Source organism: Lytechinus pictus, chromosome 2 (genome assembly GCF_037042905.1).
Source record: "Lytechinus pictus isolate F3 Inbred chromosome 2, Lp3.0, whole genome shotgun sequence".
In the NCBI taxonomy this organism is placed as follows: domain Eukaryota; kingdom Metazoa; phylum Echinodermata; class Echinoidea; order Temnopleuroida; family Toxopneustidae; genus Lytechinus; species Lytechinus pictus.
In genome coordinates, this window is record NC_087246.1 from 46356216 (window position 1) to 46370740 (window position 14525).

A 14525-nucleotide genomic window follows, 5' to 3' on the forward strand; every position below is an offset into this window, starting at 1 on the left:
TTGTTTTTGTCTGCTTGAAGTTCGAAATTTTTCCACTTTCTTTCTTTTCTATCTTTCTTTCTTCATCCTTCCTGCTTGCCCTTTTTTGTTCCATCTATCTTTATTTCCTATCTTTCTTTCCGGATCCTTTCTCTTTCTCTCTGTTCATTTTTCTTTCTTTCCTTCTTTTTCTTACCTGCCTTCTTTATTAAATTTCCTTTTATCATTCCTTCATTCTTTGCTTCCTTCTCCCTTCCTCTTCTTTTCGTTCGTTCTCTCTCCTCACTTCATTCTTTCCTCCCTCTCTTTCCTCCTTTCTTTCATTCTGTATTTTTCTTTTCCTTCTATTTCTAATTCTTTTCCTTATTCTTTCTTTCCCTTCCTTCCCTCCTTCCTCCCTTCCTGTTTTTCTTCTTTGTTTGTTTGTTTGTTTCTTTCAAAGAATGAAGAAAACATTTTTTCTTTCCTTCATTCTTTCTTTCTCCTCCTTTTTTCTTACTTTCTTTTTTTTTCTTTATCTCCTTTATTTTGTCTTTCACACATTTATTCATCTTCCCTTCCTTTCTTTATCTTTCTTTCTATAATCAATTCAAAGAATGACGAAAACCTTTTTTTCTCACCTTTATTCTTTTTTCATCCTTCTTTTATTCTAACTTTCTTTTATTTTATTTCTTATTTTCCCCTTCATTTTCCCCCTTCTTTCTTCTCAATTCATCTCTTTTCTTTCTCTTCTTCATTCTTTTGTTCGCCCTCCCTTCCAATTCTTTGTATTTTTTTCACAAGTCTAACACTGTCACCTTCTTTGTTGATCTTTTTTTGTCGATTATCCCGTATTTCATTTTGTGAAATCTGGTCACCCTGATGGTGAAGGATAAACTTGGTATGTACACTACTTCGGATATAAAGCCTAAAAGAAAGAACATACAAACAGAAAGGTCCTGTGCGTGTAAATACAGTTAGAAATCAGACACTGTACACAAAAAATAAAACTTCCAATTTAATATGAAAAGGACGATAGAAAGATTGAATATGATTCTCCAACGTACATGTAAGGTGATTCTCCACTGGTCACTGACGTCAGAACTTCATGGAGGAATCAACTCTCTTCTTTGTCATCGAGTCCTTCGACTCTTTATTAACTTCTATACACAGGCTACATGTACATCTATGAAATCTATAAAGCAGGCCTAGGACTCCACATGAACGCTGCACGTTTGTACATGTATATATAAATGCAAAATCTACGTTTACTGTGCCTAGTTATCATGTCCCAATTGCTACATATATGCAGCTATAAAATGTATGGTTCAAAACTGCATACAGCCATGAATCAAGACATCAACAAGATAAAATGCACATATATGTACCATGGAGCTATCTGTGTTTAATAGCTCCATGTATGTACATGTACTACAGGTATGTGGCGGTCTGCACAAAAATTAAAATGCACTGATTCTGCAATGTACTGTACATGACCAAAATAACTGTGTAAATGCCTTCAAGCGGCCCGCAAATTAAATGATATCATATTCAGACACAATTTTCACGGTTTGCAATGTAGCTCCATGATACTGCTAGAGTCCTTGTAATAATTTAGGTTCAATGCAAGGTATACAAAAAATTTGAAGAGTAGCCATACTGTACATGTGGTGCTCAGGAGAAATTTATACGTAGCCCAGATACAGAAAATATTAATTTTGTACTACCCTGAACAGCTCCTTAAATAGATGATCATTTTTGTTTAATGTTAATCACAAAAAAGATGGGTTAAATCAAATAAAAACATTTTTAATTATGAAAAAAAAAAAAATCTACATGTACATGTACTACAGATAAATTGTCCAACCTTTTTCATTCGGCGTTCATTCAAAGATTTCACCCTGTGTACACATTTTCTGAATTCTCATTGCCAAACTCCATTTCTTGTATGCAAATTCAGTTTCATAAAACAACATTATAAATGCAGAGCTCAAGACTTAAACTACGCCAATGTACTAATATGGACCCTGGCTTCTTTAGCCAAGATGCAATGTACGTACATGTAGATCATGTTGCCATCACTTTATTAGCACATATCGCTATCCATCACAAGTGGTGACAACTGACAACATTAAAAACACCCTGATTATGCTTGTGTTACACTGTAAATGTAAGCATGTACATTGATGGTGTGCACATACATGTACATACCCCTGGAGGCCACTTCATAAAGATGTTTGTATGGAAGTTACATAAGCATGCTCAATGTGGGCCTACATTTACAAGTACATGTACAGTGTATTTATTTTGCCTATTTCATGAAACAAGACAAGTAATGAGCGGTCAAATGCACCATGTACGAATATTCTTGGTTTTGAGATGTATGACCAAGTACGGTACATACATGTACATGTATGTGAGCATGTACATTTTAATAGTACATGTATTTTGCCCAAAATGAAAGTCAAAAAATGAGCAGTCAAAAGTAACATACATTGTACATGTATATGAATATTCTCGGTTTTTTAGACAAGGATTGTTTATCAAACACTATAGCAATGATTCACATCATTTTACATACATGTACTTTACATGTACATGTACATCTAGACATGTAGGGTCTACATCATTTTATAAATGCACTTGTATGTATTTTCGAGACTTTGAAATTGTCCAAATACCCTCAGCTATGCATATGTATGTATAGACCTACAACAGAAGAATTGATCCAAAGGTGCATACATTATGTATGTTGTATGAACATACATGTATTGTATGTACATTGTACATGTAGTACCACAAAAAAATGGTAACATTTCCACCTATGAAAATGATACCCCGATGAGATCTACATGTACATGTACCCCGGGGGGGCCACTTCCATTGACAAGTGGATACCATGCGCGACCACGGGGTCTCGAAAAGCACCCTAAACACGTATTTTCCATGTTCTGAAAATGCACCCCTTAACAAGTATATTGGCGTCTGAAACCCTACCCTTAACAAGCATTGGAAACAAAACTATACTCTTGGCAAGTATTCCCTGAAATGAACCCCTAAACAAGTATACAGCGATATTTTATTGTTGTGTCACGGGTCCGGCGGTCGTCGGTTTTATCTAATTTACACACCATTTGGTTTAGTATGGCCCCACCTTCCTCACCTCGCGCAAATCGGGACTCTAAACCAGTAGTGTTGGGGCAAAAAGGACATCCTTTATACAACATTTTAATTTTGTTTGATCATCCCCGCAAATGTGACCCTAAACACGTAGCTTTCCTAGCGAAATAGATACCCTTTTTTCATTATTTTTGTGTTTTTGACACCCTAATCACGTTACGTACGTAACGTGCCCTATCTTGAAAAAGACATCCTTTTTACGTGTTTTCTTGGTCGCGCATGGTATCCACTCGTCAATGTAAGTGGCCCCCCCGGGACATGTACCTCTCTCTGGTGTCACACCAGACGACCCAGAAGATCTATAAACAACTGACAAAGGACAACCTGTGGTAACCTTCTGGGTCACTCCAGATTTTTGATAGATCTAAACGGGGTATATTAACAAGAGGAAGCAAGAAGATGTCAAGATGAGTGGTTGAAAGAGAGCTTTGATTGCTACTCTCAAGCTCTCATTTCCTCTGTACATGATCTTCAACTGATCAGCACGAGCAGCAGGCAGGAATGATTCAATATATTCAGCATCCCTGAACCCAGATATACACCCTATTTATAGCCATGGTGGGTGCATTAACTTATCCCAATGGCTCTAGCTAGTATCATGGTCCTGCATTTACGCATCATTAGATACTCATCTAGTTATTTAAATCTCTTCTTTAAAACATTCATCTGTAAAGTCCAGAATAAAAAAAAAAAAAAAAACAATAATCAAATGCCTACTAATGTTTCTAACCAATGCAACCTACTGTACATGTAGGAGCATTGGAGCAATTTTATGACAAAGTACATGTAATATATTTCTCCTACATGTACAGTGTACAAAGTACACAATTACATGTATGTGCTACATACGATGACAGAATACATGTTATAACGTTTGCAGAGTGCATAAAATCCACCTTTCAAGGCACTCCAATGTGGGGGATGGGGAAGGGGTATAAATGTATGAGTATTAGACATGGAGCAGAGGTTATAAAACCACATGACATCCCCACGGCCCCACCCTCTTGTTATATTGGTCAAAATACATGTAAGTGCCCTACAGGAGTCTATGTGGTTCCATAGGGTACTAAAATAAAATGTGCCCTAAATCAGCTCTGTAAATTTATACAATACATGTACATGTACATGTATGTACAGGACTGTTCACCCCTGTACATGAACATGTTATCCCTCCTGCATTTGTTGTTTATGCCTGGAGAGGGTGGCTGACACTCAGTACATGTTTATGTTGATACCTGTATTGTAGTGTACAGTACGTGCTGCAATCGAGACCCCATTCTTACCCCCAAATTATCACGATATCAAAAGCAATAGAAATACACCCTGTACCCATTTCAGACACCCTCAAATTTGTATTTCCAGCCAAGCTCACACCCTTGCGTGGTGTTAAAGATGCAGGATACATGTACATGTAGGTGATAGCAGAAAGCCCCTAGGTGATCTTCATACAATGTACATGTACCGGTATGTTGACAAAAAAACAGGCATACAATACAGAAACACTGTACATGAACAAATTGGCCTAAAATAGAGCCTACTGTACAATGACGTGCACTTTCAATATATCATTCATTATTTATGTTCAGTGTACAGTGCAAGTGTTGCATTGGTAGTACCAATGCAACACTTGCACTGTACACTGAACATACTTTCCCATTATGACGTACTTGTAAGCGCACGGATCCAGCATTGTCTTTATCATACATATATCGTTGGTCCGTGGATCATTTCAGGTTTTTGCCCCAAAAGCCAATTCTGAACCGCGAGCCGATGCAGCATGTAAACGCGGTGCAAGATAAACCCAAAAGCCGATTCTGCATCGGCTCGCAGTTCTGAACCAAAAGCCGATCACATGTAAACACGGCAGTTGTGAGACTGAATTACTAGTAGCTGGCAACAAGCCAACGAAGCCAACATTGTAAGATTGAATGCCAATCCACTTTTAACTAGATAAGAACAATACCAATCCCTCTTTTTTATTGTTCAGAACAAGACATTTGGCCTACATAATTAGAACGAGACATTACATGATCAACGCTTTGAAATTGAACATGCTCCCAACGAGCCAACTATGTCAATGTTGTGAGATTTTGCACATGCTCCCAACGATGTGAGACTGGACATGCTCTAACGATGTCAATGTTGTGAGACTGCTCCAACGATGCCAACGCGCATCAGTGCGCATGCGTATAGGCTCGCCAGCGCTCAAATATTTTCACATCGTAGGTCGTTGGCCTCGCCAACGTTGTAGCCGTGAAATATGTGGGGTATTCTGCAGTAGAGCCAAGAGGTTATTGTAAAAATAGCCCCCCAAAAAAGAAAATACTGGCGAAGGTTTGAGGAAAATCTATCAAAGAATAAAAAAAGTTATTAGAATTTCAATTATTTGATTTGTGATGTCATATGCAAGCAGTTTTCCTATGTACATATCGTATGGTAAAAATACAAAAAAATGTCAATTTCTAAGAAAATTGAAAATGGTTTCTATTGTATCTTCAGTATATCAAATTATAATCAATACACAAATCATTTCACACTTGCTCCTAAAAAGAAATTTGAAATTACAGTCATCCTGAACCATTTCAAATTATGTCACAAATGGGGCAGGTGCTCATTTATGAAGTCACAAATCAAAAACTTCAAATTCTAATAACTTTATTAATATTTAATAGATTTTCCTCAAACTTTCACCAATATATTTCATTATTTATTCTGCTATTTTTACAATAAACTTTCCTTCAGGATGAACCTCCCCTTTAATTTAAATTAAATTTCAGACTCTTCCAGACGCCGACCGTTGATAAGTTCCATGATCTGTGATTTGGGAATTTTGCTACATATGTGTACATACATGTATACAGGTATCATATTGGGGAGCAAGTGCCCCCCCTGCCTACGATGGTACAACTGTATTCTAGGCCAAAAGCCTTCCTTGTACCTAGCGTACAAATGTACATGTATGCATCCTGCACTAGTTGAAAAAATTACAGAACAGTTCATCTGCCCAATCTATTAATTTAATGATACCAGCTTTTCTTCACTTTAACCCTGGTAAATTTTATGACGTGTGTTTAAAAGCGACGATCGGATTCACTGCAGACCAGTGAGAACAAATCAACAAAGCATTCCCATACATTGACACATGATGCGTACAAGTAGGGGAAAGTCCCTAATTTTCCCAGATAAGAAAAATATTTCACAAAGTTTACAAAGAACACAGAATTCACAAAATTTCACAGAAATGCATTTTATCAAGCCAACAAAATCAATAAATTTATGAAAAATGCAGTGTACTATCAAAGCAAAATCTGATAAAACAAAACACTGCATCAGAGAAATAAATAATAAACCGGTTTTCAGTCTTTAGCAGCATTTATTCACCAAACTTTATTTTCATAGACCTTACATGAGGTGACGTCATCGTGCCACCATACCAAAACAGTCACTTGGTGGTAGTAAAGTGGGCAGTATCTGAACCTTTCATAAAGAAAATTATTACATTTCTAAATAGTTCAACATCTGCGCTTTGATTTGATACCCTGATCTCCGAAGATGGTCAGGACTCAAGAAATAACAAAATTCTCTTCATTAAAAATAATGCTTGAATCCCAATAATTAAATGAAGATGTAGCTGTCAGACTTAAGGTGTGTTTAAGCTTCCATTGCGAGGACAGAATCAGTGTTTTCAAACGTCGTTTCAAAACGCCGATCGTAAATGTGGTTCTGGGAGTGCTGTTTATGCTCAACTTTTCAGAGGCGAAATCACGAACTCCAGCTGGCTTCGCATCGTAATTTTCGTTGAGCAGGAAAGCGAGGTCAAATTGGGCACGCCTTTTTTCGAAAGTTTTTTTTCCTGAGTGTTGTTACATGTATGGGGAAGATACATGTACGTCGACTGTTATTTAAACATCAAACAATTTCTGATATTTTAGTCATTGCATGGAGCTACTTGACAGAGCCATATAATTTCCACCATGGTGAGGATAATAGTGAGAAAAACTAAAGAATATTAAAGTATACATATACATATATTTGTTTATGCTACTGGGGCATCTGGCGATGTCTCCTCATATAACTCATGTTCCAGGATTTTTTTGTGTGTAAATCCCTCAACATTCATCGCGATGACAAAATGGAAGAGTAATACTAGTGATAGTACTACTTAAATCAATCTTAAATATCACACATGCAAATGTAACAAGGGAGATGACAGGTAATTCCGTAGAGGTAACATGCGACCATGGAGCAGTGCGACTGTATTTTCCCGCGGATTTTCATCTCACCGGAAGCATGTACCAAATGACGTCATTTAAACACGTTTACGATCGTGGTTCTGTTTATACATGTACTTCCCCGGAAAGCCTGATTCTGGTCAAACAACGTTTACAAACGCACCTTTTTGTGAGTTTACGATCGGCATTTTGAAACGTCGTTCAAATGAAAGTAAGCATGAATGCAACCGTGTTTTGGACTAATCAGTAATCACTTATGGAAACGCTGATTCTGGCCTGAAAAGTGGAAGCATAAACACGGCCTAAGCATGGACGCAACCGTGTTTTGGACTAATCACGTATGGAAACGCTGATTCTGGCCTGAAAAGTGGAAGCATAAACACTGCCTTACTCAACACTCTGTTGCAATGTAAATGATTTAAAGTATTTTGTTTAACTGTGAGATACATGTAGCTACATGTACAGAAGGGAATCTGTGTAAACACATTTGTTTAATAAAATTATGGATTTACAAGCATTACTTCATAGAAACAGATCTTTATTTATTTCTTGGCCATCTGTGATTGAGGTATCAAATTGAAGGGCAGATATTATTGAACTACAGTGTATAATAATGATTTTCCTTTGAAAATCAAAATGCCCACCAATTTGGTATCCTTTCTTCAAACTGTTCTTTACTCATTCGTGCATAAAAAATGAATCATCTCCATGTACATGTATAAAGTTTACAGTGTGTATACCAGATGAAAGAAGAAAGACTCTAAGCTAATACAACAATAGGTCATTTGTCAATTGTACATGTAATTTAAAGATACTATGCCTATGATAACTAAGTAATACTTTGTTATGTTTTGTAGCAGCACTGTACATTTGTGTATATGATAGAGATTGCAGAAGCTTTGTGAAGAACGCTATATCGTATGTGTGTGTTAGGAGGGGGATTCATGAAAAAAGAAGCGACTACAAGTAGGCCTACATGTACATGTGTAAATTCAATCAGTACTTGTCAAACGATTCTCATGGTCTGCAAGCACAGATCCTTGGTTTTCGCAATTCGCATAGTGCAGAGTCTGAATTAGTGAGAGTCTGAGACTGAATTCACTACATGTACATGTACTGTATGTACTGTGGCTGGCTGACACAGAAAGAGGAGTCTAGTCTTCACTCTAGACCTGATTTTGGTTGAAGTGTCAAATATGAGTCTGTCTTGCAGACTACAGTACATGTACGATTCTCAAACCAATGTGTGAATTGGGAAGGTGCCCATCTATTCAGTTACTTTTTTATCATTGTTTCGTTTTTGGATTATAGTTACACTTAAAAGGCCTGGTCCCACTGGCCGACGGACACAAAATGTATTCATAACGGATACAGCGGACAAGCAAATTTCGGGGTGGCTCCATCCGTTTTCATCCGCTCCAAACAATGGACAAAATGAGCGAACAATGATATCACAGTGGACGGGTGCTCGATGAATATAGAACGTATGAAAAACGTACCGGTATGCGAAGAGTACACTAAAGGTACCTGTACAGTGTACATGTAATTTAAAGGGGTACTCCAGGCTTAAAATAATATGATTTGAACTAATTATAAAGTAAAATAGGACACGAACAAAACACTAAAATTTTCATCAAAATTGGACAAGGAAGTTCATGTTATGTTGTTTACAAAAACAAAAATACAATACTTTGCTGAAAGTAAGCAATTTTATACATGTACATACTTTATGTCTGCATGAAATATGCAATGAGCAAGCTGATAGTCTCATATTCCCACTTTACTGTACATGTATTAAAATTGCATCAAATTTTGTCGTACAAAAATGAAACAAATTGAATTAAACACAGATGTAAGATTACATGTACATGTAATCATTGCTACAATTCAGTTTGTTACAAGTGAGACATAAACATGTATACATGTAGGCCTGTGTACATTAGGCCTACATGTACTGTATGTACCATACACACATGAAAATATGAAATACATTTATAATTACATACATGTACAGATTGTACAGGTTTCTCATAAGAAAAAGGGAAGTGGGAACATGAAATCGTCAGTCCTTCTAATGAATATTCATGATGGCATGTTTTCATTAATACAGTACTGTATATTATTTACCAAACTTTAAACATTCCATAACTTCCTTATTTGTTATCAGATTTTGATGAAATTTTCAGTGTTTTGCTCAGAAAATTTTACTTTATTTTCAATTTCAGCCAATAGTACTTTCAGAAAACACAAGTCTGAAATTCACCAGAAAATAATGAATAATACATCAGATTACGTCATTCATGTACTGTACATTGTCTTTGTGCAATTGCACACGACCAGAAAAGGGGGAATCAAACTTTCACAATTTACATGAAGAGAAAAGTATTAATTGGAAGTGCAACTTGTCAGCGTTCCAAAGATATGTACAGTACCTTGATAAGGCTTCTCGGTAGTGGCTATTTCTGGAATCATGTGTCACTAAACACTATTGTTCTATAAAAAAAGTAGTGCAAAAAAGCAGGTGGTCTATATTTGCTGAACGCAGAATTAGGCAAATTCTGAGTCTGTGCCCACTATTGTTAAATGGACAGGTATGAACATTTACAATTGTGGCCGTCATTGGGATTTAAAAAAAATCTTTAGTCTCCATTCATTGTTTTTACTTTTTTAAAAACATTAATGGCAATTCCAGAAAAAAATCCTGAGATTGGCTTCTCCATGTATGTGCAGATGCTTTATTCTGTTAAAAGTCATTATTTTATTTGTATATATTGTTGATAAACCCTACTATACCAGTCACTTCTTTAACTACATGTAACTATTACACTAAAAGAGCACAGCTCAGCTGTGTTTTTTAGTCTCGTTTTGTCTTTCTCTTGCACATGGCATTAGTTAATTTGGACATGAAATCATCAGTATTAGTGGTTTTTTTTTTTTTGGGGGGGGTGGGTAATAGATGGAATTGTACCTCTTTTTTAGTTTGTTTCCATGTTTTGTTTGTTTTTGTTTTGCATTTGCAAGCGAGAATTTCATGAAAACAAAGTCAATTAAATTTTCTTTTTTTTTGTTGAGATTTTTTAAGAGAGAATAATTGGGAACCTTAAATATTGTTCACAATTCACAAAAGGGGTGAATGTGTGTGTGGGGGAGGGGTGTATGCGAGACAACAGCTGAGGAGTGTTATTACCATGTGATTGCATGGATTTATACATATATTAGACCTACATGTAATGGGCATTGGACCAAGTGGGAATTGGACCAAATGCCAATGGGTATTGGCCCAAGTGGGTATTTTACCAACTGTCAGTTCTACGAAGTGGGTATTGGATCAACTGTTAATCGGACCAAGTTGGTATTGAACCAATTTGGACCAAATGGATATTGAACCAAAGGACATTTATACACCAAATGGCCATTGGACAAAGTGGCTCATAGTCCACACATTTTGGTAAAATGCACATTTTAGTAATTTACGCACCATAATGTGCTGTATAAACAGGGGGTCTGAATCTAGACACGTATGGGGAGCAAAATACATGTACATGTATGACACTCTGCATGTACATCAGCCATTCTCAATAACTTTTGTTAGAGCTCCAAATTTCTTGTTGAGAATCTGAACTGCTCCACTATCCAACAACCATGTCCATGTATATGCAGGGCCCGCTGTAGTTACCAAACTGAAATGGCTACCCTGGGTAAATACAAAGTTTATTGATTATTATTAACTGTTCACGAATGTATTTTAACAGATGTACATAGTCATAAAATACACCGAGAATAGGATAAATACAGTAAGAAGAACACCACCGATCCTCCATAATATTCCTCGAGCGGGCTTGTCAGGATAGCGTGCAGATCAGGGCATGAGTGGTGGTCTTGCACGATTTCCTAAGAACTTTTCTTTCCTCTCTTTCCTTTACTTTTCTAACTGATATAGATTCAACAAAGAAATTATTCTGTTTTGAAAAAAAAAAGGAAAGCAAATTAATCAACAAGGCAACAATATTTAGTCAAAACTGACTAGTTTGCCTATTCAAAATAACAACAACAACCACCGATTCTCCATAATAGGGGTTATTGAATATTAGACTAAAGACAATCCAAGGAAATCAATAAGCATAACAGAGCCAAGGTGTTTTTTTTCCCTCTATAAAATGATCAAACCTCAGGTTTATTAGATCAAACTTTTATTTTCTCATGCTTTCCCTTTTTTCACACCAGCTCCAATGCGCCACTCCGCAAGGCTTGGTGCGCCACAAGTGGCGCGCACCACTATCTGAGAATCCCTGCTCTACATGTACATTGTGATTGTCATATTGGAGATGATCAGCAGAATTTATATTTACATTTTACACTCAAGTCATTACACACGTGACTAGATGACGAATGTGACGTCAATGCCAGACAGTCCTCTTCTCTGCCATCATAGAGAACTACACCCAATATTCAGCATCATAAAATTGACTGAAATTTGTAATTTGGAATGACCAACGATGGACAACTTTCAATGGAATTTGTCACATGCTCATTATTTGCTACAAAGAAATTTGTTCTTCTTTCCACATGTACATTATGTATCTATTCTCATACACAAAAGAGCCCAAAAACTCAAGTGTGAGCAGACAATTTTTGTTTAGACGCATCATAAAAAATTGTCTACTCAGTTTACAGTATTCAGTATTTCTACATAACATTACATTTCACATCTGGGTATTGTTGCAGACTACAGAATGCCTGTAATCCAATTTAAAATATACATCCGGGAAATTACAAACTGATGCAGAGATTTTAGGTTCAAGCCCTGGGTCACGTTTTCGGATGGTAATAAACATCTGTAAGAACTCAATCAAATTTAAACTTTAGTTTGAGGCTCTTTATGAGGGCCTTGCTCAATAGATTGATTGCCTAGACCGCAAGCTTCAGTCTCTGTTACGTTAGTTATTGCACTAGACTATGTAGTATGTCTTGCTTCACTACAGCTCCTCCTTGTGTAGGAAGTAGAAAGTAAAGAAGTAAAAAAAGTTGCTTACAAACTCCTCTAAACAGACAGATTTCAGCAGTCTACTGATTGCCAAGCCCCAAACTGATTTTCCTTTCCATAAATGATACACATTTTATAATGCCTAAATGGAGTCATGGAGATATACATGTACAGTGAGTGATTGTATTACCGACCGGCCTTGTATTACCGAACGCGCGCAGCGTACGCGTCAGAAAATAATTTCATATGCTTAAAACTTTGCAACATCCTTCCTAAGAGAACTTGAATAGAAAGATGATGAAAAATTGTTAAAAACACATTTTCAAAAGTCTTAATATTCTAAAAATAATAAAATATGGTCAAAATAGGTCATCAGTGATTTTGTTTGTGTTCTCAATTTTTCCCATAGAAAACACAAGTTCGGTAATATACCTTTTTCAAGTGACCAAAATATTTCACATGCGAAGAGGGGTCCGATTGGAAGCTATTATCGTAAAATAAAAAAACGATTTCAGCAAAATTTTTACATAGGCCTACATATACTTATAAATTTATTTTGTAGGTAATTGTGTATTTATGGTTGATGAATTTTATGAGAATGTGTTTGATATAGTATAGTCCTAGTTTGATATGTCTGAATTCATGAAAAGTGTTTGGTAATCCACTACCATACATTTCCATAATTCCATATATGAATGGGAAATCCATATTACTGCAGACCTACTTGGCAGTTCTGTAATTTGAGAGTATGCCAACTTCTCTGATTAAGTTTTCTCCTACTTTTATTATTACTTGCCGGTTATGTGTGTGCTACAATTTGTTTGTTAAATATTGACATTTCATGATGGAGGAAGAATCTGTTTGGCATTGGACTGTATCAGAATATATTCATATTTTCGATATTGTGACAATTATCTTACCAACTGCAGGAGCATCATAAGAATCCCCAAGAAGAATCTCAGGAGCTGAGTATGCTAAACTTCCACAAGAGGTCTCCAATTTCTTTCCAGGCACGAAACAATTACTAAATCCAAAATCGGTCAGCTTTACAACACCTTGCTTTTTGAAAAAGATGACGTTTTCCGGCTTGAGATCTCGATGAACAACGCGCCGTTTATGGCAATAGGAAATAGCCTCCACAATCTGTCGAAAGTAAGTTCTGGCAAGTTCTTCATCAAGACCATTTTCATGTTGCATGATGTAATCATACATGTCCCCGCCATCTCCCAATTCCAAAATTAAATATAATTTTGTCTGTGTATCGATCACCTCGTACAACCGGACAACATTGGGATGTTGCACCAGTTTCATGCATTGCACTTCCTGAAATAAATGAGCCTTTGATACTTCATCAAGTTTCAATTTATCGATCACTTTGACTGCAACCTTTTCTCCAGTAAAGATGTGTCGAGCCAGCTTGACGATCGCGAAGTGGCCCCGTCCAAGCGTCTCCTCCAAGTCGTACAGACCGACGATTTTCGCGTCATGATTGTGCTTGGAATATAACCCACTCATGGTGCGGGAAGATGGAGAAAAAAACCTTGTTGATAGGGTCTTACCTATCTGGTCGTCAGGTCATACTTTAGGCCAAAAAAGTGTCACTCCCCTGCTTTAAATCAACAGTTTTTTTAAGATTCCAAAAAATGACAAGTTGACGTCTGCCTCTTCCCTGACTGTGCCGGTTCATTTCCACCATTGTTCGCCGGTACACAATACACACAACATACCGGTACATGTATATGCGCAGAGTGCAGTGCAGTATAGTGACCATATTACTGGTGCGCTTAGAACGGTACTTCTGATTGGGTTTACCACTGTGGCCTATCGAAAAGGTCGTAAATCATCCAATCACATCGCCGTTGACATCTTGACTGACAGTATTATACCGGTACAAAGCCAGCTACAGCCAATAATACTCGAGATGTGACTTTTATCAGTGGACTATATTGAGGGGAGGCAAGAAAAACGTTTTGAATCCAACATTTTCATTTTTATAGATTCTGATATTTTTCAGCTCGGTTACTGGCTCCGTTTTCAATGCATGAACCATTATAGTCCGGTCTGTTAGCGTAAAAAATGCCCTACTTGTGGACACGGTGGACAAAAGCATGATTTTTTCTCCAGACCTTTGTTTATGTATAAGAATTAAAAATGGGGTATGCTCCAAAAAA

At 36.8% G+C, this 14525-nt stretch overlaps 1 protein-coding gene across 1 annotated transcript; it reads right to left on the minus strand.

Moving 5' to 3' along the window:
- Positions 1-13227: 13227 nt before the first annotated feature.
- LOC129271386 (SNF-related serine/threonine-protein kinase-like) lies at positions 13228-14091 on the minus strand. Its single transcript, XM_054908761.2, has one exon. The coding sequence runs from the start codon at positions 13867-13869 to the stop codon at positions 13243-13245; it is 627 nt and encodes a 208-aa protein (XP_054764736.2). The 5' UTR covers positions 13870-14091; the 3' UTR covers positions 13228-13242.
- Between the last annotated feature and the right edge of the window lie 434 nt (positions 14092-14525).